Source organism: Podarcis vaucheri (assembly GCF_965113315.1).
Source record: "Podarcis vaucheri genome assembly, chromosome: 6".
Classification (NCBI taxonomy): domain Eukaryota; kingdom Metazoa; phylum Chordata; class Lepidosauria; order Squamata; family Lacertidae; genus Podarcis; species Podarcis vaucheri.
This window is the reverse complement of record NC_138764.1, coordinates 91,501,554-91,524,656: the sequence shown is the minus strand read 5'-3', so window position 1 is coordinate 91,524,656 and position 23,103 is coordinate 91,501,554. Positions and strand designations below refer to the sequence as shown.

Below are 23,103 nucleotides of genomic sequence, written 5' to 3'. Positions count from 1 at the left end.
CATATCAATTTATTATCAGGATCACTTTTGCATGTTTCTTACCTATTATTCTGCTCCAGTATGCTTCTGGGCTTTTTAAAAAATGTTTTAAAATATGTGTTTATTCTAATCCATTCTGTTTCAGCCCGAAATCTCAATTTACTCTATGAGATGTACTATATATATGTAATGTATTGTAAGACTATTAATAAAGCTTGTTACATTGCCCCCCCCCCAATATTACAAGATGCCAGTAGCCCTCCAATGGCCACCTTGCAATGGGTACCCAACCCAAGTAGAGTTGTGTCCCTGAAACCTCTTGCCAGTTGGAGGACTGGGGACCACATGACAGGGTTCTTCTATATCTGAACAGGCAGGAATATTTGTCTCAATAAAACTTGAGAAGTGTGAAACCCAGTGGATATTGATTTGCCTATTAGTTTCAAGATGTGCAGATTAGAGGTCATTTTGCACAGGAATTGGCAAAGACTAAGTTCATCAAGGACTACTGAATAACCTTTAACTCGTTTTGTGTAATCCTACCTGGCCAGGAAAGGGGGAACTTGAAGGCAGATTACCCCCCCCTAAAATCCAAAGCACTGCTGGTCTTGCCATGGTAGACCAGAAGGTTAGGTGGGGTGTAAGTTAGCCAAGTTGTTCCTTTAAAAAAAGATTTCCATTGTCTGCAAAATCCTATTACCCCCAGGATGCTCTCCCAGGGGCCACAGGATTGTGTTTGTTGATTTAAGAGCAATAAATAATATCCCTGTTGAGTAATGTTATGAACAGCTTCCCCTGGTTTTTTGTTTCATTTACGTTCAATGGGCAAAGTGTAACATTTTCCGACAAGTTTCAGAGACAGCTAAAACCTGAAGCGAATGCATTTCCATACACAAAACTAGCTGTGTCCCCTCTAAATATCTGATGTTACCAGTTTAGCTTCTTGCTATTTGTTATGCAGTGCTTTGTGCAAGCAGAGAGAGACTCCGGCAGAAAGCATTCAGAATTGATATCCTTCCTTCTTGCTAGGCTCAGCCAAGCCAGGGAGATTTCCTCGGAGCAATCTGAGCGCCAAATACTACCTCCCTGTCTTTCAAAAACATACAAAGCCCTGTATATTTGATATCTTGTAGGCTCCTGCTTGGCTTCAAAGGGAGATTATATTTGCTGGGCAAGTTGTCGATAAAACATAAAATATGAATGAAATAGTAATTTAATGACCGATACACTGCCAATGCAGTTGTCACAAGCCTTGCTGTAGCTGGACTTGCCAGGTGGGTAGGGCGAACACCGTTCTCCCCGCTCAATGATTTTTTATTGTTCAAAAACATTTCTCTCTCTCTCTCTCAAGCTAAGCCAAGGAAAAATCTTGAAAATTATGAACATGGTGAAAAACAAAGAACTGAGCGTCGAAGAAGCTCTGGATTTAGCAGAGAGAGAGAGAAATGCAGAAGAAAAAGAAGAAAGGCAGATTGCATTGTGGGCGGTAAGGTACCCCACCTTCCTTCCATGTGTGATATGTTTACTAACAAAACATATTTTATTTATTTTTATTTATGCATGATTTTATACAGTAATCATACATAATCAGAAGCTGCCACTTCTCTCTGCCACAGACTCTCCCAACTCACTAAGTGTCAAGGTGGTGTTCCCTCTTTGCAGTAACACTCCAGTACACTCAGCGTGATATTTACAGTCTTTATTACATACATACAAAAAGACAGCTACAGTTCAAAATCATGTGTCCGAACCTGTTGAGTCAAATTCGGGGAGTGGCTTCTTTCGATTCTGGCGCCAACAAAGTAGGCGTGGAAACCTTGCGAGACGTGTTTCATTTCCCTCCTTGCTTGTGCTGATGTGAATGCTCCCCCCCCTTTCTGAGTCTGAACTTCCTTCTCCCGGCTCTGGTGGGTTATAGGGCTCTTCTCCATCTCTGACCCCCTGCTCTGCCTGACTACTCTCTGCCCCCTGTTCTGCTTCATGCGTCATTTCCCTGTCTTCCTCTTCTGACAGTTCCTGCTCAGAAACCTCCCCTGCTACTGACGAAGCAGCACGTTCTGGCTCTTCCCTGACACTAAGCCCGGTTACCTCTTCATCTTCTGACACCTGCTCTTTCCCAACCTTCTCCCTCTGATTATTCATTGTCATCCCACCACCCCGGCCTCTGAGCCTTCTTCCCTTGGGGATTCCCAAGCTGGCTCCTCCCACTATTCCTCCGCATCCAACCAGTCGTGACATGTTGTTTAGTTGTTTAGTCGTGTTCGACTCTTCGTGACCCCATGGACCAGAGCACGCCAGGCACTCCTGTCTTCCACTGCCTCCCCCAGTTTGGTCAAACTCATGCTGGTAGCTTCAAGAACACTGTCCAACCATCTCGTCCTCTGTCATCCTCTTCTCCTTGTGCCCTCAATCTTTCTGAACATCAGGGTCTTTTCCAGGGAGTCTTCTCTTCTCATGAGGTGGCCAAAGTATTGGAGCCTCAGCTTCACAATCTGTCCTTCTAGTGAGCACTCAGGGCTGATTTCCTTAAGAATGGATCAGTTTGATCTTCTTGCAGTCCATAGGACTCTCAAGAGTCTCCTCCAGCACCATAATTCAAAAGCATCAATTCTTCGGCGATCAGCCTTCTTTATGGTCCAGCTCTCACTTCCATACATCACTACTGGGAAAACCATAGCTTTAACTATACGGACCCTTCATGGATCACTGCCTTGCCGTGGTGAAGGGGCTTAATAACTCAGAGAAGCTACGAGCTATGCCGTGCAGGGCCACCCAAGATGGACAGGCCATAGTGGAGAGTTTTGACCAAACGTGGTCCACCTGGAGCAGGAAACGGCAAGCCACTCCAATATCCCTGCCAAGAAAACTCCATGGACAAAGTCGGTGACATAATGGGACCCAAACAACTGCCCAAGAAATTCCACATGTTGATGGCAGGGCTGCGTTCAATCTATCTGGATCTTACCTGGTGAGAGAAGGAAGATTGTCTCTGATGCAGAATCTCGTTCTTCCCTGGAACTTAGCCATTCCTCACCTTTCAAGGTGCCCCTCATCCATCCCTCAGAGGGGCTCTGAACAGTCTGAGATTTTGCTCTGTTTCAATATTCCCTTGGGGAAATGCTACAGGGAAAGCCAATAAGGCATGGCTGCAATTCATACATGGCAGCTACTGATTATCATTGTTCATTGCCTGTTCCTTTTCTTCCCCCCTTCTTTTTGCAGCCTTCTTTTCATTTCTGTTGTTGTTGTTGTTGTTGTTGCTGCTGCTGCTGCTGTTGTTGCTGCTGCTGCTTCCACCAATTGTTTGCTGCACATGCTGTGTGGTGTACCTGACGATGAAAGTTATGGCTCGTGTTTGGCAGCTCCGGGTCAGCTTGAGTTGCAAGCACAGTACATAAAATTGCGCCACTGCATTGATACAGCAGCCACAGTAATTGGCTCCAACAGCAGCCCATGGAATCGGGATAACTTTCAATAGCTCTTAGGAGAGCTATTGAAAGTGTTTACAATTTGCCAAGTTACTCAGATTGCAAACATAAATAGGATTAAATAGGCAACTTTGATTTGTGAATATGGAACACCTTGTTTCTGCATTATTCTGAACTATCGGCCTGCCCTTTATCTGTCTTGGCTGGTTTGCTTACAGATCCCTTCCTTTTCCTTTTATGCTCCAAGTTCCCACTGCTCACAAATCATTAGGATTTGTGGATGCTGAACACTTCCAAAAATCAATCCATTAAGGTGCTACAATTCATCCCAGGGCAGATGTGCTGCAAATCATGGAGACACAAAAGGGAACAGTGCAGTAAGATGAACAGAAGGAGAGCAATGACTTATTCAAGTACGCTAATCTCTTGCAGGATTCCCTGGACTTGCCAAACAGCTCGCAATTCAACTTCATTGTCTACAAATATAACCGCTACCGGTGGCAGAAAAGGATTTTGCAGGTAACTCTACAAATGTAACTTTCCCCCTTTTCCAAACACAACAGTTTATGGATGATTTATGTGTTCTAACTTGCAGGTTAGGTGATGGATATCTATGATGAGTCTTGCCAAAGTCAAAGGGCCAGGCCATTCCTTTCCACTGAATTATAAGTGGTAAAGTGTTGGAAGTGCAACAGAAGGGATCATTCAGTGTGTAACTTAAGGGTTAATTGCCTTCACAGTATTAGTCAACTACCCAAGAGGGTGGAGGTGGTGGTGTTTAGTGACCAGGCAGCATGGCGTGATCTTCACTGAGGTAGCATGCACCTTGAGGGAGTTTTTCTTCTATGTGTTTGGTTGAATGGCTGCCTGAAATGTAAGAAAGATAAAACCTCTTTGCTTATGTCTCCTCAAGTCATATATTTTTGTCCAGATTTCCTGTGTTACCACAGTACAGTGTAACCAGGATTTATTTTCTCTCTTGTCTCCATCTGTGTTATTTAAGTGACTTTGCTAAGATAAATTTCTTCCTGGACTTCCAGTTGCAGGTGGTTTGTGTGTCTATGGAATGGAATTTCCCATCTAAAACATTTCAGCACCTACAGAACAGGCATGCTAATGAAAACGTTTCTTCCTGATTTGCTCTTTTTCTATGCAGGGATTTTATTTTTTCCATGCATGCATGCAGTCAAAAGTGTTGATCCAAAAACAGTATGCGCATTTCAAGACATGGAACAGGAACTAAAGCAGCAAACCTCACACCGTTTCCCAAGTAGTAGGAGAAACTGACCTGAATCTTTGCAACAAATTCATGCACAGTACAATTGCATCTCACTCGCATTTAACTTGTGCGATTTCATACAATTTCACAAGTTAAATCCAAGGAAGGCAGAGACCTTGAAAACTCTATTTGCACTGGGCCTGCTTGGGTTTACTGGTGCAGAAAGAGCTTTTAAGCTCTCTGCCTTGCTTTGGGCCGGGGGGGGGGGTAGGGGTGGAGTTCAAGGCCTGCTCAGCATGCTGGTTCTGTGATGCTTTTGCAAGATCTCAAGGGTGCAAAGAGTTCTTGTGAGAGCATCCCTAGCTTTCTCTCTCTCTCTCTCTTCCCCTCTCATCTGCTAGCACTGGGGCAGCTCCAAGGGTTTGGATATGTGATTTTCATGTATATACAGAACCCTTGGAACTGAAAACCCATTTAAGACGCAATCATACCATAATAATCAGGCATCTTCCACATCCATCTTTGGACAGAATCAGGCAGCCGCAAAATTAATTTAGGATTGTTTTGTTAAAGTTGGCGTTCAGCAAAGTTTGAACGTTCACTGCAATGCACACACACAAACAGCAAAAAAACTGAACCTTTCTCATCATTCATACTTTGACCCCTAATCAATTTCCAGTCAATGGCTTACCAACCAAACCTTTGTTTGCCATCAGGTTCATTAGAAGCTCTGCCCTCCCTTGCTGCTGAAATTTGGAAGTATTTAATAATTAGTCGGCAGGAAATCACAGTGTGTAGGTTTAGTGCTACTGCTTAGTTGTCCAGCCTGGAGTGTGTTCTCTCTTTCAGCCACTTACTACATTTTCACACATGATTAGAAATCAATGCTGTGTACTGGAGTGAGACAGTCAATACTCCTGGCTGTGATTTTCATCTCTGACTGTATCCTGCTGTGCAAAGAACTCACAGCAAAGGGGAATTCTTTGTTTGAAGATACCTCCTTAGCTTGCTTTTCACTGGTCATTTCCTAGCAGAATTACCCTGGTGGAGAGGTGGAAAGTACCCTAGGGCAAGGCATGATGTCATCACTTTTATTCAACACCGAAACAAGACATTCTGGCCCTTTGTCAGCAATACATTGTGGATAATCTTCCAGTGAGTTGCCTTCAGATAATCAGATTGCTTCTGCATGGTATCTATCTTGGAAAGCAGAAGTCAAACTGTGCGAAAGTATAGCAACCGACTGGTGTTATAATGGCTTGTCTAGCTATAAGCAACAGCCTGCAAATACTACTGTTCTGGGAAGTACACTCATAATCAACTCCTTAACCTCTTTTCACGTTCTGCATAGCAACTAGAGTCAGAATGGCTTGTCAGTCGGTACTCAGTGCATGTATCTGTTGCCCAGTAAAACTTGACCACAATAAATTCATTTGCCACATAACAACAAAAATGGAAGGAAGCCATTCTGGAGAGGAGCAGAGTTGGCAATCTCCTCTCCCTCTGGAAGCGGTCTTGGATCTTTAAGCAGCTAGCCAGCCAAATTCAATAGTACAAATTCAAGGGTAACTTTCCACCTCTCTGTCCTCCCCCCTCGCAAATTACCACAGCAGGAAAAGTTTCAGATGCTTACCTCTCAAGGCAGTTTACAATATAAAAAATACATAGCTACAGCATAGCAAAAGCAGTCAATAGCAATAAATTAAACTTAAAAAAACAAAAACAAAAACAAAAAACTGAACCATTTCCATGTAAATCACAATGAAACTAAAATAAAGATGCAAAACACCAATAGCCACAACACCCCAGCCCAAGAATCTGTTTGGCAACCTCAGCTGTTGTAGTCAGTCAGTTGGGGTCCTTCCCTTCTAGGCCAGGTGGGAAATGCTCTGCAAGGCAGGGAGTAGGCCTTCAAGTATTCACAGCCGGATGGCAAATGGATAATTCATTTGCTAATAGTAAGCACCAGCAAATACAGGGTTAATTTAGTTCAAGACTGAGCTCAGCAGGGAAACTCAGTGGGGAGGCTCAGCTTTCAACATCAAAGCAAAAACAAAGCAGCAAAAGGTTGCCCTTTAGCATGGCTGGTGGTGTACAAGCCCACTGGGCTTGGCAGAAGACAGACACCCAAGATCTGAAACACCTGGATTTCAGCTGATAGGGGCTCGCTTGGAAGCTGTCTGCTCAGCTGTAGTTTCTAAGCGGGTGGAGCATAGCACATTCTGCCTTCTTGCTGAAACAGGCAAGCAGGGGTCCTGATCCTATGGAAGGTGGAGGGAGTAAAGTTCCAGTGCATTCAGTGAGGCTTGTGTAAGATTGCGGCCTAATGCAGCTCATTTCAGTTCAATTAAAAACAAACAAACTTTCGTGAGTTATTAAGCTGAGATAACAACCCCCACCCAACCTTCCAATGATCCTTGTTTTCTTCACATTGGTACATCTTTCAAACTTTATTATTATTATGGCCACAGATCAGTAACTAAGTTACAGCCAAACAAATGCAATTTGCGATTTGCAGTTTACAGAGCAGCAAAAGAGTGTTAGGAATTAGCAGCACACCATAAAAAAGGACTAAGTAATGTGTGTGCGTTGTCACTCTTAGAATGCATTGCTGAGTGTTGGTTTGGTGGGTAGAGAGATTTAACCATCCCGGGGCTGACACACAGAATGCTGCCACTTGGTTAGTGATTTCAAAGCGACAAAAGGGGAGGGAGTTGTAAAAATTATCTACCTGGGAATTTGTGAAATGGGTGTGATACATAAGGAATGAGTGTCCTCTTAATAGAAGCAGTATAGTAATATAAGTGCCTTGGTGAATATGTGAAAGATATTCCTTGGTGAAGGATGCTTTTTAGAAAATGTACTAGCATGGGATACTAGAGTGATTCTTCAGATTTCATTTTTCTCCAAGCATGAGCCGAATGTGTGTTCAGCTTTGGGGGAAATGAGACAAAGAGGAGATGCAGATAGGGGGTCTGTGTGTGTCGAGTGCTTTTCATAGAATCATAGAATCATAGAGTTGGAAGAGACCACAAGGGCCATCGAGTCCAACCCCCTGCCAAGCAGGAAACACCATCAGAGCACTCCTGACATATGGTTGTCAAGCCTCTGCTTAAAGACCTCCAAAGTAGGAGACTCCACCACACTCCTTGGCAGCAAATTCCACTGTCGAACAGCTCTTACTGTCAGGAAGTTCTTCCTAATGTTTAGATGGAATCTTCTTTCTTGTAGTTTGGATCCATTGCTCCGTGTCCGCTTCTCTGGAGCAGCAGAAAACAACCTTTCTCCCTCCTCTATGTGACATCCTTTTATATATTTGAACATGGCTATCATATCACCCCTTAACCTCCTCTTCTCCAGGCTAAACATGCCCAGCTCCCTTAGCCAAATGTATTGCTCTGCCAAACTTTGACCACATCAGTGAGGCTGTGGGGCTGGGGTGTCTTGTCATCTGGGTAGCCCAGGACCTGAATACACACTGCACAGCCTTGGTGCTGCTAACATAGTGGTTTGACTGGAGGTGTACTTCATTGTCTCTTGAGACAGACATATGCCAACAACTAAATACAAACAACTGGGGGGGGGGGGAGAGAGAGAGAACACAGAGGAAATTGTGTGTTCTTCCCCACCAACTGCTCCCCACATCTTCAAGTATGTCCATGCAGGGCTGTCTTACTCATAGGCGCTAGGGGTGTGGGGCTCTCAGGGGTGCCAGGCTGAGAGTCCGGGGCCGGAGATTTGAGTCCAGGAAATAGCCCGCCCGTCAGCCGGAGCACCGTGGTGGGCTCTTTTGCTACAAGGTGCTCCGCATCGCGAGTTCGGGGGTGACTGAGCCAGTGAGACGCTGAGGTGGCTGGCCGGTTCCACTTTCCTGCATGCCTGGGACTGGGCAATCGGGGCCGAATGGATGCCGGGCGGATCTTTGCACCCTGGGGCCGCCTATGCTGAAAACAGCCCTGTGTCCATGCCACTCTTTGTGAAGCAGGGTATTCAGAGTCTAGACTTTATGGTCTCCCTCTTTTAGATTGCAATGCATATTGCTTCACTTCAGGACGAGGCAAGCCAGCCTAGCTGCATTTGGAGTCCTTTCTGTTAAAGGGCCCCTGGACATCTGCCCTCAAATCCTTCCCTGATGGTGCAAGTGAAGGTACTAGACTGAATCAAGCATTTGCATCTGGCTAATATCCTTCCATACAAGCTGAGGTTCTTGCCTTAGGTAGAGCAAGAGGCTGGAAAATTTCAAAGGAAATAACACTTCAAAATGATAAATCGATGCATATTTATCACAAGAAAACGGGATAAGGAAGCAGCAGACAGAATCAATCTCTATTCGGTCACTAACTTAAATAAATATGTTATGGTGACTAAGTGATGAAGAGAATGTTTGTCTTGATTATTATCATCAATAAAAAGATACATTTTCTCAGTCTTTTTTTTAAAAAAAAACCCAAATGGCTGCGCATCTTAATTTGAGGAGAGGCTGTTGGCTCTTCACTAGGGAGAAAAGACTGGCCGTGAAAAATACCTCACCGAGTAAAATCACTGTTTCCCCCCGCAGATTGATCTGAGCACCAAGACAATTTTTAACATAGAGAAAGGGATAATCAAAAAACAGTTCCCGTTTCCCCAAGTCAAATCCTGTGCATACAGTGAAGGAAGACGTTTCAGAATTAACTTCCATGGACGCGAGGACTATATACTGGAAGCAGCATCGGTGGATGATAAAAATAAGGTAAGTGATGTTGAAAAGCTCCCAGCAATTCCATTTAGTCTGGCTGCTAACCAGAAGGCTGGTGGTTCAAGCCCACCCAGGGACGGTTGTGGGCAGAATTCCTGCATTGCAGGGCATTGGACTAGATGATCCTTGGGGTCTCTCCCAACTCTACAATTCCACGATTCTACGAACCCTGCTTCTTCCAATGTTTGCTTTGCAGATAACACATCTCCTGAGTAAGATTATACAGAGTAACGCCTGCAGAGGGCTGGCAGAACCTTGCTGTGGTGAGCCTGAAAAATGTGATGTGATCCACGAAGGAATTTTGGATCTACAGCTAGAGACGCCAAAGTCCATTAAATGGGTGAAGTACGAAACTTAGAGATAACTGAAGTAACGACAGTGCCTTATTTACAGTGCACTCCTATGCATGTTTGCTTGCAAGCGACTCCCATTAAACACTCAAGAAAGGGCTCACTTACATTTCTGCTTGCCCTATCCCTAGAAAGCATGGGCCCAAGCAGTTTTCTGCTTATCGCATGCTTTCAAGGCATGGGTCCCAGCAGTTTTGCCTTTGCCCCACTGTTTCACCCTGGAAAACCTGCTCTCTAGCGCTAAATCGGAACAAACACCAATAGCGTCCAGAGGGCAACAGGTCCTCCATTCCTGTAGCTTGGCCTTGAGTTTCTGGTCCTTTTCCGCAGATCTGATCCAAAATGCAGTGGTTTCATGCACTGAAGCCAACTGTTAAAAAAAGAATGACTCAAGCAAAGCGGTATCTCATGGGAGCAATGGGAGACTTTCATTATTTGTGTGCTTTGCTGCAATACTGAATGAAGGTTAATTGAGCCAGACATGTCTTCAAACACATTTTGGGTGCTTGGGGAGAAAACACTTACTGTCCCACCGGGCTCTTCTACATAGCTGTTTATATACCAAACGCTCCCAAGGCCACCCAAAACTCAGAACTAGCCTTCTTTGATTTCAGTCAATTGCCCCACAAACCCAGGGTGTATTTTTTGCTGTCTCCACCAGCTCCCTTTGCAGCTTGTTGCCTTGTGTTAGAATGGAAGTGTGGAGTAAACCTGGAAAAAGAACAAGCTTTAGAAGAAAGACAAGGGATACGATTTGAATTCCTAGAGCCCTAGAACTCCACTTTACCTCCCTGGCTTTTCTACAGACTATTCCTGGACTTTATATATTCCAACTCAAGCAGTAGAGAGTCTTTCACTGAAGAGAGTATTTTTATGCACCACCCCAGTCTCCAGGAGACACCAGATGGGGCTGAGCTTTACTCAGAGTTTGGTTTCCTTGGAATGAAGGTCAGCAGAGACTCTGCTGTCTTTAGGATATATGGTTTTATTTACACATATATAAAACCTTGGCATAAGATGGAAGGGCTCACAGCATTAACACTCGCACAGATTTTGCTTCCCTTTTAGGGACTCTCAAAATCCAGTACAGAGCAAACGTGTTTCCCTGTCTCCAGTTTTCAGCATCCAGCTTTTCAACTCTCTCTTTCACACACACAACTCTGGCTAAACCCAGTGAGGGTGTTGGGAAAAGCCCACCCATTTGTTTCTATGACAACCTATTTGGATTTGTAACCAACTTACTTAACCAACCAGCCAAAGCCATTACCTTGACAAAGGAACTGATTCGGTATGCTTGCTCCTATATATTCTACTCCCACAGATAGAAGATCCCAAGAATTGAAAGGGGCCTAGGCCAGGTACCACCAGACTGATTCCCCCCAAAAACTGACAAGAGATGAATTGTTCCTATGGCCAGTCCATCTCCCCACCTTTTCCCAAAAATTCACCTCCCCCGTCATTTCCTGAACTTCATTGTAAACCCTTCTTGTACTAATACCTCTTTTGAAGCTAATATCTAACCCACTCTTGAAGCTTAAAACTATTTCTTTGGAGAAAAAACACCTGAATTTGCATGCCTATATTGGAACAGGTATCTCTCTGGTGCCAGTTTTGGGTAACAGCAAAAGCAGAAACATGAAACTGTCCCCCAACACACAAGCGAATTGACAAGGATGCCATTTTTTTGTAACACTAAATGCAAGAGATTTCAGTGGAGAGGGCAAGATTCTTAGTGAGAGACCTGCTCTTGGAAACTTTCAAGGCTGAATGGTGAAAAAGAGACAAACTCCATAATCTAAACAAAAACTGTAGTGGCCACAGGATGTAGTTTAGACAAATCAATGGAGAATAATCGTTCAGCCTGGACACTGAGGTCCAGCACCGAGGGCCTTCTGGCGGTTCCCTCACTACAAGAAGTGAAGTTACAGGGAACCAGGCAGAGGGCCTTCTTGGTAGTGGTGCCCGACCTGTGGAATGCCCTTCCAGCGGATATCAAGGAAATAAGCAACTTCTTGTTGTTGTTTAGTCATTTAGTCGTGTCTGACTCTTTGTGACCCCATGGAACAGAACACGCCAGGCGCTCCTGTCTTCCACTGCCTCCCGCAGTTTGGTCAAACTCATGCTGGTAGCTTCGAGAACACTGTCCAACCATCTCATCCTCTGTTGCCCTCTTCTCCTTGTGCCCTCCATCTTTCCCAACATCAGGGTCTTTTCCAGGGAGTCTTCTCTTCTCATGAGGTGGCCAAAGTATTGGAGCCTCAGCTTCATGACCTGTCCTTCCAGTGAGCACTCAGGGCTGATTTCCTTAAGAATGGAGAGGTTTGATCTTGCAGTCCATAAGCAACTATTTTACTTCTAAAAGACACCTGAAGGCAGCCCTGTTTAGGGAAGTTTTTAATGTTTAATGCTGTATTGTGTTTTTAAGATTCAGTTGGGAGCCAACCAGAGTGGCTGGGGAAACCCAGCCAGATGGGTGGGGTAATAATAATAATAATAATAATAATAATAATAATAATAATAATAATTAATAATTAATAATAATAATAATGGCTAACGAAGGGCTGCAAGTCATGATGGCTGTGCATTGTCCCTGGTATCAGAGACAATGTGCATGTCTCCATGCAAGTTGCTGGGAACTGTGGGGAGCACAAGTGGGGAGAGAGATGTTTCATTCATGTCCTACTTGCGGGCTTTCCATAGGCACTTGGTAAGCCACTGTAAGAACAGGATGTGAGACTAGATGGACCTTTGTCTCGAGCCAGTATTAAGCAGCACTATACACTATTGATTGGGAACTTAATAAGATCTGCCGAAATGTAGTTGGCCACTAAGCAGAGAATGCGAACAGCTGAATAAAGCTTGGCATGTTGTGAGCGTGTCAAAGATTACTGAGATAGTAAGACTGAGAGGACGGCATAAGCCGGAGCAGTCTGAAAGTCCATGATCCATCAGTTATATGAAAAGTAAATACAACTCAATATGATTTGATGCATTTTCATTGTGAAAAATAAGCTAGGGGGACATAGATAAATGGCTAAGCATAATTTCCTTGAGAGACGAGAATAAGAAATCTAGGGTGGCATTCAGCTCAGAGCAGAGCAGTTGGAATCAATGGGCCTAACACAGTCATGTCCATTCATTTCAATGGCCCTGCTTTGAGTAAAGTCCTCCATAAAGTTGAACATCATATACTGTATACACATATGGCAGTGGTTGTAATTTATTATTATTTTATGTTTTCCCTCTTTTCTTTGCCTAGGTGTACATTTATATTCCTTTAATAACATAAAAAGAGCATTTGGTGAGATTACTTTTTAAAATATATAGCAATGCCGTCAACATAAATTGTAAGAAAACAAAAAACAAAACAAAAGGGCTTCCCTCCCTCATTAGGAGGATTTCTGCCTTCCCTAATAGAAAGTGCATTTGTCACACACAGGGAAGAATTCAGTATAACCTTATGGCAATTGTTCTGTTGGCGCCAGAGTTACAGCCTGCCGGACCAAATGACCCCAGTCTCCTTCCCCAACATGCTATTCTCTGGACCCACTTGAGCTACTTTTTTGCAGGGGGGGGCACAGGGGAGAATGTGGGGGAGGGACTGCAGAAAAGCCCAATTGTGTTAGTGAAGGTCCTTGCACGGGGGCTTCCGCTAGAAGGACTTGCTACCTTAATTTGGCCGTTAATCCCGTTTGGCTTCTTATAATGAAGTCATTGTGCAGTGGAGCAGCGGCCTTGGGTGCTTCCAAATGTTTCTTAATTGTGGGATGAGCATGCAATTTTTTTCACAGCATCCATGTAGCACCACTGGCATCAAAATGCCCATTCCCCTTCATGTGGATTTACCCTTTCTGGTTGAATATATAATGTTAAGTTGTGGGCGAACATATCAGACGACACAGCGATTCTTCCAAAGCAGCTCTTTATTTGTAAGCTGGAACAGAACTGAACTGAGGAGCTCAGTCAGCCTGCTTATATAGAGCTCCACTAGAATGCAACAGTAACCATTTTCTGTAACTAACCAATCACTGAACGTCACTTTCGATCCTTCATTTGCATAACTATCTACAGTATCCCCCTGCTGGCCCAGGGTGAGAACTTCAGTACATAACATATAATACGATAAACAACAAAACATCATGCGTTAGAAGCGATCCATTTGCAGTATCTCACCTTGGGTTAAGGCCCCATCTAGAAGCACGCTTCGTGTGATTAGCGATGATGAATAATCATATAGTGTCTGAAAAGCAGAGGACACAATAGACCTATTGAGGTGTTCAGTTTCTCACATGAGTGGGAGAGTGAGTCTATATTTGCTGGTCTCTCTTTGTCCATCACATCCCTGTTTCTCAGCCCTGCTGCCCTCCATGTGTTTGAGAAGAAAGGGGTTATGTAGCTCCCTGTGTGATGTAGCACCCTGGTTGCACAGGGTTCTACATTTACACAAATCCTACATATATGTATAAATAATATACATATTATTTATTGCATTTATATCCCAGATTTCCTCTAAGGAGCTCAGAGTGGCAAGCACGATTCTGATTCTTACAGCAATCCCGTGAGGTAGATTAAGTTGGTAGACAGTGACTGGTCCAAGGTGAGCTTCATGACTTGAGTGGAGGCTTGAATTCTGGTCCTCCAGGTCCTAGTCCAATGCTCTAACCACTGCACCACACTTCTCTCCCCACACACGGATGGCCATGGGAACACAATGTTTTTTTGTTGTTCACCTTGTGGAGCAAAGCCCAAGTTTGCTTCCTTCATCAAAGCAACTGTTTGGTAAACAGTGAACAATTAAGCTGCAAGTTCTTTGTGAAAGGAATTCGAATGCAATAAGACGGCCAGCTCTGTTCAACAATACGGAGAACTCTGACTCTGCACACTGATGTAGAGATAATGGATGCTTTCAGTTAGGAGTGGTAGCCAAAATGACTTGAATTCTTTATCTTTCAGCTAAGCTTTCAGGAGAGACACTAAATAAATCAGAACTAAACACAAAGGGTTGTATCTAATGCTAATTGTATTCAGACTAGACCCATTGAAAATAATGACCATGACTAACTTTGGCCTATTAATTTTTGTGGGTTTACTTACTTAATGCTTAATAATGCTTAGCTGGATAGAACCCACATAATCAGTAGTCAACTGGAGCCCTCTTGATGCTCCAGTATTTGCCCCACACTGGAGTGGGGGCTTGCCAATCCACCCTTGAGCCCTAAACTTCATATCCATCTGTAGTGACAGGGCCTTCCTACATGTACCTGTACATGCAAAGCATCCCATGTAATCCAGAACTGTGCATGATTGTGAGTCTGAGTTATGTGCAAAGATGTTCACTTATGTGTTCCATCTCCAGAATGGAAATACAAAAATACAATCAGTGGTTGTTTTCAGTCTGCAAATGGTGGTTAATTGATGACTCCTGCTCCTTTCCCTTTGCACTGAATTTCCTTTGAACTGAAATGAGCCAGTGTGGTGTAGTGGTTAAGAGCAATAGACTAGTAATAATATTTTATTAGCTTTTATCGATAGAAAAGTTAGAAAAAACAAAAAATACAAATTCAAAACAAATACAAAATACAAGAATACAAAAATACAAAATACAAAAATACAAACATTAAACACAAAAAAACACATGTAAAAGAAAAACAAAAATTCCCTCTTTCTTCTCTCCACTTTAATTAACTTATTTTCCTGACTTCCTCACGTCTCCCATTTTTGTATCCCTTTTTAAATTTAGTTCAGCAAATTCATATTCCATTAATTTATCTATTATTAATCCTCTCATACTTTTTGCCTTGTTGCTAGAGCCCCTTCAATTCATTTCAATGTCATCAGCATTCAGAAATTTTACAGTGTTTCTGCAAATAAATTTTAAAATTCCTCCAGTCTTCTTCCACCGACTCCTCTCCCTGGTCTCGGATTCTGCCAGTCATTTCCGCCATCTCCATGTAGTCTATTAGTTGCATCTGCCATTCTTCCAAGGTGGGTAGATCTTGTGTCTTCCAATGCCTTGCGATGAGAATTCTTGCTGCTGCTGTAGCATACATAAAAAAAGTTCTATCCTTCTTTAACACCGATTGGCCAACAATGCCTAGGAGGAAGGCCTCTGGTTTCTTCGGGAAAGTATATTTAAATACCTTTTTCAGTTCATTATATATCATTTCCCAGAAAGCCTTAATCCTTGGGCACGTCCACCAAAGGTGAAAGAATGTACCTTCAATTTATTTACATTTCCAACATTTATTATCAGGCAAATGATATATTTTTGAGAGCTTGAGTGGGGTCATGTACCACCTGTACATCATTTTCATAATATTCTCTCTTAGGGCATTACATGCCGAAGAGCAATAGACTAGTAATCTGGAGAACCGGGTTCGCGTCTCCGCTTCTCCACATGCAGCTGCTGGGTGACCTTGGGCTAGTCACACTTCTTTGAAGTCTCTCAGCCCCACTCACCTCGCAGAGTGTTTGTTGTGGGGGAGGAAGGGAAAGGAGAATGTTAGCTGCTTTGAGACTCCTTCGGGTAGTGATAAAACGGGATATCAAATCCAAACTCTTCTTCTTCTTCTTCTTCTTCTTCTTCTTCTTCTTACTTAAGTATGTAAAATTCTGCCACGGTGGATAGCAAGATGAATAACTTTGTTTTTGTTTTTGCTGGAAGCCAGACTGCAGTGGAATGGAAGCAGCGCTGCATGTGACGAACACGGGTCTTAAGGAAAATAAATTATTTCTGCTTCTGTAGTTGAACTCCCCCCTCTTCCCTGTATGTCCCCACAATCTGTTCTTGGGGTTCCCTCAACCCTCTGGAGCAGATCTGAGAAGGGCATGGGGGGCGGGGAGAAGCAGGGAAAGTTCAGTAACTTGATGGGACAAGTTAGTTTGCTGCCATCCATTACTTCATTAATTTATGAATCTCCTTCCCATGAGTCTCAAGGTGAGTTATATAAAAACAACTGAAAAGTTTTAAAACCAGTACAAAATATAACAATTAAGAGAGGTTTAAAGCATGATAACAACAACAACAACAACAACATCAATGCAGCCACTTAAAGCAAAGAAGGGCAGAGTAGGGCAGATGGGAGCTATCTTGAGTGTTATCTTTTAATGTAGGGATGGGGAACCTGTGTCACACTGTATATTGTTGGACTGCAGCTTCCATCAACGCTAGCCAGTATGGCCAAGGGTGAGGGTTGATGGGAGTTATAGTCCAACAACCTCTGGATAACTAGAGGCTCCCCATCCCTAGGTTATACCATAACCAGGGAGCTGTCATTGAGAAGACCCCTCCCCACTGTTAATAGCAAGAATTGTTACGATATAGAAGCAATGAGGCCGCGAGCTGGTAGCTTGAAAGCAAAACATAATGGGAATGTTGGGACTGTTCCGTGGGAAACAGAGGGACAGTCTATTCACAGTGCGAAGCACCGGAATTAGCTCAGAGTGTAATATGAGCTGTACAGGAAGTACAGGAGGAGTTTGTCTCTTGGCTGTTGGAGTTTGAAGAGAGCAGACATGTTTTCTGTAACGCTGCAAAGACAGAAATAAAGGCATGTAAATACGTTTCTGTCTATCTCTTTCCCCTTCCCGGGGGGGCAGGAAAGAGGGTGTGTGTTCTTCTCATGCTGAGAAGGATCGCCTATCGTGACCTAGCCTGTATCCTGCCGGGGAATGCAGACAGGGAGGTCAACCGGAGATCAAGCCGGGTGCCTGGAGAGTGGCCAGTTTCTCTTGATAAAGGCTTGATTCCCAACAAGAATAAGAGTACAGTTAACCATTTCAAGAAAGACAGATTTGGAGATAACTGAGCACAGCTACTCTATTTTCGGGCTAGGGAACCTATATCTATTTAGATGTTGCTGGGCTACAACTTTTGTCATCCCTGATCATAAGCTAGGCTGGCTGGAGCTGTTGCTGTTGGCACCTGTCTGTCTTGGGAGATAATGGAAGGGTGTTCCTTTGGGGGTAAAGTCAAACCGTCAGAGAGTAGTTACAGTGTCTGCTGGTGGGGCGCAGGTTCCTCATCCCCGGGTTTGTGCAACAAAGAAAATGTTTTGCAATATCTCGTCTTCATTTTCAGTCCAATGCCTATCCCTGAATTTCTATCCTGAAGTTCTTTTTAAAAAAGAAACTTCTTATTAATTACAGTGTTCATTTCAATTAGAAAAACATAGTTCACTTAATAAATTTAATTGAGGAAGCACAGAGCATTATAGCCCCGTATTAGTGAAACCCTGAACACTTCAAATGTTTCAGATGCCATTAAGACAGACTAGCAATTCACAAACCCTTTTAACCTAATAAATACAAAGCATAGAGCACCAAGATACATCAAAACACTCTAAATGTTTTAGGCTCCATTAATGAGGAATCTTTTAACCTCCTAAGTTGATTCACAAACCATAAAACAATAAGGTCCTTCGCAAATCCTTTTAAAAGAAATTATTTTCACCAGTATGAAATGTGTGTTTTTGCATTGAATCAAAGGATCTAAATACCTGAGTTTGCCAGCACCTTTTCTTTTCTTTTTCTTTTTTTGTCCTCTAGACACTTTGTTCAGCTGAGCGAACGGGAGCTGAGCTTACATTGCATCGACCAACGCCAGATGGAGGCGGTGGCTCCTGTAGCAAAAACAATTAACTTGTCAAGTGGAGATGCAGTTGTCAGCGAGGAGGATGGTTCTGGCACCTTCATGCTTCGAACAAAGGAAGCTAAGTACTTGTAAGTGTACCTAATACAGCGGAAACAAATGGAATAATAATAATAATAATAATAATAATAATAATAATAATAATAATTTATTTATACCCCGCCCAGCCCAGAAGGTCTAAGTCAAGGTTGCACAAGTGGTACCAACCATGCTAATTTATGCTAGTGAGCTTTGCGTAATGTTCTGTTGTGGATGCTGTGTAGGGAGGAAGAGAAACACGCACACACGCCAAGACTGCTGGGTAACAAAAAACAGAAAATTACTCTGGCTACATTTGCACCATACATTCTAAGCACTACGATACCACTTTAAACAGTCATGGCTTCCTCTGTAGAATTCTGGGATCTGTAGTTTGTTAAGGGTGCTGAGAGTTGTTAGGAACTCACAGAGCTACAATATGTAGATATTCCTGGGAAGAGAGATTGACTGTTAAACCAGTCTAGAAATTATAGCTCTGTAAGGGGGAATAGGAGTCAGTGCGATGTCGGTGAAACAAAGCTGTGGGGAGTCATTCATGAAGCTGTTTCCTCCTTGAATTGTTTCACATATGTTTGATCACCTTTTCTTGCCAGCTGTAGTCTGCACACACATCAGTTACCACACATTGTGACATCCATATACATGTACACCCAAATTCAATAGGCTCTAATATTACCCTGGAGATTGTGTGAAAGAGCTGAAGGCTTGGGAATAAATGAATTGTTAGAAGTTTTGCTTTCTTAGTTTCCCTAAAAGTAAAGCTAGGCATGTCAGATTAGTCACTTGAATCCAGATACACAATTTCGGCATTGAATATATGATTGGATGTGCATGTTTCATATCTAAAATAAGAGGTGCTAAGTTTTCATCACTTATTGATGTGGGAAGGACACTCTGCACATGCTCAAAAGCATGTTAATATGCTGGACATATTTCAGTTCCAGTTCCTAGTGGCTAGCCAAGTCGACATATCTCAGTGTCAAAAACATTCTGTTCCTTGCTCACAAACCAAAGAAGGATTAATTAGTAAATTGACTCACGTGAAAAATCTAAATGCTGGAGACAGTGTTTAGCTGTAGCTGTGTCTTCTCAGAATGTAGAAATGTTCCATTTGACCCCAGAGGCCACAAAATTATACGGAAATTGTTCACCTGAGTCAATATGTTGCAATATATATCTTTATATCTCAGCATTCTTGTTTCTTTCAAAGTCTTAGCAATTAAGTCAGCCTGAAAAGGTCAGAGTCAGCACTGCTGGCCTTCTTGAAAAGTAAAACTGTCTGTAACATCAATGAGCATGAAACAGAAATGGTTGTGGTTGTGCTTATTGCCATTTCATGTGCACTATTTTGGGTTCACAGACTCACCGTTTTTGAATTGTAGATTCCAAATACCCTTTACTGTCCAGAACAACAAACTAGAGGACATTACCAAGCTCCGAAATGAGTGGATGCTGCTCATAGACAGATACTGCTCATTGCCAAAGGCAGAATCCCTGACTCAGGGGAACGTCTCAGAAGCGGTGTGTGAGGAAGCTCCCTGTTTAAATGAAGGGAAGATGGAACAGCCCATCTGTTTCGGTTTGGAATCTCCTACAGCTCCAGAGGCTGTGACCTTAGCCCACACTCTCCAGGAGAAGCGTCCTTTGGTTTCAGCATTGGGTCAGCTTCCTGGAAGAACGGCAGATGGGAAAGCCCCGCCTCCTTTTCCCAAGTTGTCCAGCCAGCCTCCAACATCAACAAGAACAAAAGTGTTCCACTGGGAAGTAGTTCCTCAGGAAAAGGTCTGAAACTATATTTTGCATAGAACAGGGCGCATACAATCCATGAGTGTTTGATTCTCTGTTGTTGCAAGCTGTCATCATCATAATCATAATGTGGTTTAACACGAGATTGTTCATCCTTCTACAGAATAGAAATGCTGTCCATGTAGGAATTTAGCAACAAAATAGAGAAAGCAAGTAATACACCAGGGTGACCACTGAGGTTCTTTCCAGATGTTTTGGACCAAGCCTCCCATTGTTTCTCAGTATGGGAGTATGGGAGAAATCATCCACATCTGGAGTACACCAAGTTGGTTACCCTTGTAGTACGTACACTTCACATGCCCATTCAAATAATCCTGACAACTTATGTGATGTAAGCCTCCTTCGCAAAGGAGAGTATTGTGGTCATGGTAGGCATTTAATGGAATTAAATTGGCTGGTGGGGAACCTATCCTTGCTGTCTTGAGTTCCTTAGGAGGTAAAATGGGCAAGTGGCGAACACCATTGGTTAATAAATAAATGTTGGGAATGATCTATAACCATAGTCCCTATCCTGTTAGAGGAGGGCTGAGCAGAAGCAGCCAGCATTCCACAGATCACGTGACAGGTGGGTGGATCTGGCTACCTGCTAATCAGCTGATGGCATCGGGTGCCAGGTAATGGTAACTTCAATATGCAGCTGCAAGATTCTTCCTTTGCAGTCCCAGCTTGAACTGCAAAGAAACACGGCCTGAATTCAAGAAGTCAAACTGCAGCTGCAAAAATTCTACCTCTGCAACTATGGCTTGAATTGCAATGGAATTTTCATTTGAATTCAAGTCAGGTCTGCAAAAGAAGAATCAGGGGTCCATTTAGAGTGAACTCCTGATTCTCCCTTTTGAATATGGTGCTTTTCCAAGTCATGCTTTTACCCATAGCTGAAGTCATCTGATGCTGGGTGATGGACAAGTGGCTGTGGCTTGCCTGACATTGCCCTTGGGCCAAGTGGGAATAACTTGTGGGCCTAATTAGGATCATAGGCCAGAGGTTTCCCACCACTGTCCTAGATATAATGAGCACCAAGCCACAGAGAGGTCATGTTCCTATATCGTGAGTCAAGCTCTTTTATGGCCTATTTAGATGGAATCTCCACCCTGCCCCTTGCCCACATACAGTCCCCTAGTAATCATTCAGTTGGAGGAATACAGTGAAAAATACTATGATGGAATTCAAGATCTACGTGGATTCCCCATGGGAATCTATTGTCTTTTTATGGTTACGACTGTCCATAAAGAATGTCATGACTACCATTTACACATCACAGGGTGACCTCAGGAAGAAGGTACTTGCGATTCCTAGGACTCCTCCTATATGCTAAGTTAGGTGTTACAATACCCAGTCAGAAACATGGGATCCTACTTGGATGTCCTATAAGATAGTTATACATTCCCTTGGCTCACCAAATCCCATTTTTTGAATCATGGAATTCTCTAGTCTTGGGCTTCTCGGCTAATTATTAGCCAAGTTTGGTCTTCACTCATAATTAGTTTAGCCCCAGTTTCAAAACCAGCATATAACACTTCCATGGTTGACCCCTTCCATTTCTGGCTGAAATTTACCTGGCAGCAGTGGTAAGGAGGGCTGTTGCAACCTTCATTAGGCCATTATTAAGTGACAAGACTGGTGGGAAATGTTGTTTCCATGGCCTTTGAGGTCCTCACAAATATCCTGGAAACTACAGGTCACCAGAAATCAGCTACCAAAAGATACATAGGGTATCTATAATTCTCAGGGTTCCTGGTGCATTAAGGCTACATTTCACCATTGTAGGTATGCTTTTTTACAGGGATGGGGGAATGTGTCAGAGAGGAGTATGAAGGGTCTGCAGGACTCATCATATTCCCTAGTGGTTGGAGGATGTGTTGGGAGTGGGGATACTTCTCATTGCTTTGTGTGTTTACAAAAGCATCCCTGAAAATATGAGGAAACCTGGAGCTTGGAATATGTGAGCTTAAAATGAACTAATTTTGGACATGAGCTGAACTGCGTGCAAAGTAGCTTGCACTAGGTAAGCTCATTCCAAATCAAGCCTTGGGAACTTGCCCGTCCTAATTATAGAGATGCCATGACATATTTACTTACAGCTTTTTAATATTTTTAGATAGAGAAATCAATCTGGACATCCTGCCACCTGGGCCAGAAAACCATAGATGAGGTTCGGCTTCACAACCAGTTTCGTATTCAAGAAGTGGTGGGAACTCATGGCAATGAGCCTCTCCCGACACAACAAATTATGTTAAACTCAAAAGTTGCACATAACTTCAGTAAGTGTGAAAATGTCACTTTGCTTACTAGGAGTAGCCCCTTACTCGTGAGTCCTAAGATTTTTAAGAGGCTCAGAAGGAAATGCTGTGGAATTTCAATTGAAATTTTAGTTATACGAAAAGCAGTCCATCAAATGTTATCCTGTGATCACAGAATCATTGACATAAGAATATAAGGAGAGACCTCTTGATCAGGCCAAAGGTCTACCCAGTCTAGCATTCTGTTCTCCTAGTGATCAAAGAGATGTCTGTGGGAAACCCACAAGCAGTTCATGAGTGCAATAGCTCTCCTGTAACAGATGTTTAAAGGAATACTGTTGTCAGCTGGCTGTTGTGGTTGCTTGAGAGTAACCAGGCAGGACTCCGACCTGTGTTTTACAGGCTTTATTTGGGTGCAAACTATTTACAGTGAAGAGCCCCAAAGCTCATGTCTGGCTCAATCGCTAGCAGAATCTGGTAATGGTCTTTTTTTGGACCTCCCCAACATAAGGGTTTTGTTACCCCCAAACCTCTCCTCCCCCCTCTGCGCCTCAAATTACTGTGCAGGATGGGCGATGGCAAGGGCGTGTTTCCCTCCTGTCCGGCTTGCCCAGAAGGCTCCCACCAGCATCCTCTGGTCCTTGCACCTCTTCC

General features: G+C 43.2%; 1 protein-coding gene across 3 annotated transcripts in view; it reads left to right on the top strand.

Moving 5' to 3' along the window:
• Positions 1 to 23,103, top strand: part of LOC309534067 — a 75,377-nt gene that overhangs the window by 25,413 nt on the left and 26,861 nt on the right. For 2 of the 3 annotated variants that reach the window (XM_082225996.1, XM_082225997.1), the window contains exons 2-8: positions 1,331 to 1,465; positions 3,840 to 3,926; positions 9,185 to 9,358; positions 9,561 to 9,709; positions 18,262 to 18,435; positions 19,786 to 20,185; positions 22,308 to 22,470. In XM_082225996.1, coding sequence (XP_082082122.1) covers positions 1,331 to 1,465; positions 3,840 to 3,926; positions 9,185 to 9,358; positions 9,561 to 9,709; positions 18,262 to 18,435; positions 19,786 to 20,185; positions 22,308 to 22,470 — 1,282 coding nt within the window. The remainder of the gene's footprint in view (positions 1 to 1,330; positions 1,466 to 3,839; positions 3,927 to 9,184; positions 9,359 to 9,560; positions 9,710 to 18,261; positions 18,436 to 19,785; positions 20,186 to 22,307; positions 22,471 to 23,103) is intronic. The other variant, XM_082225998.1, reaches the window with a different exon arrangement.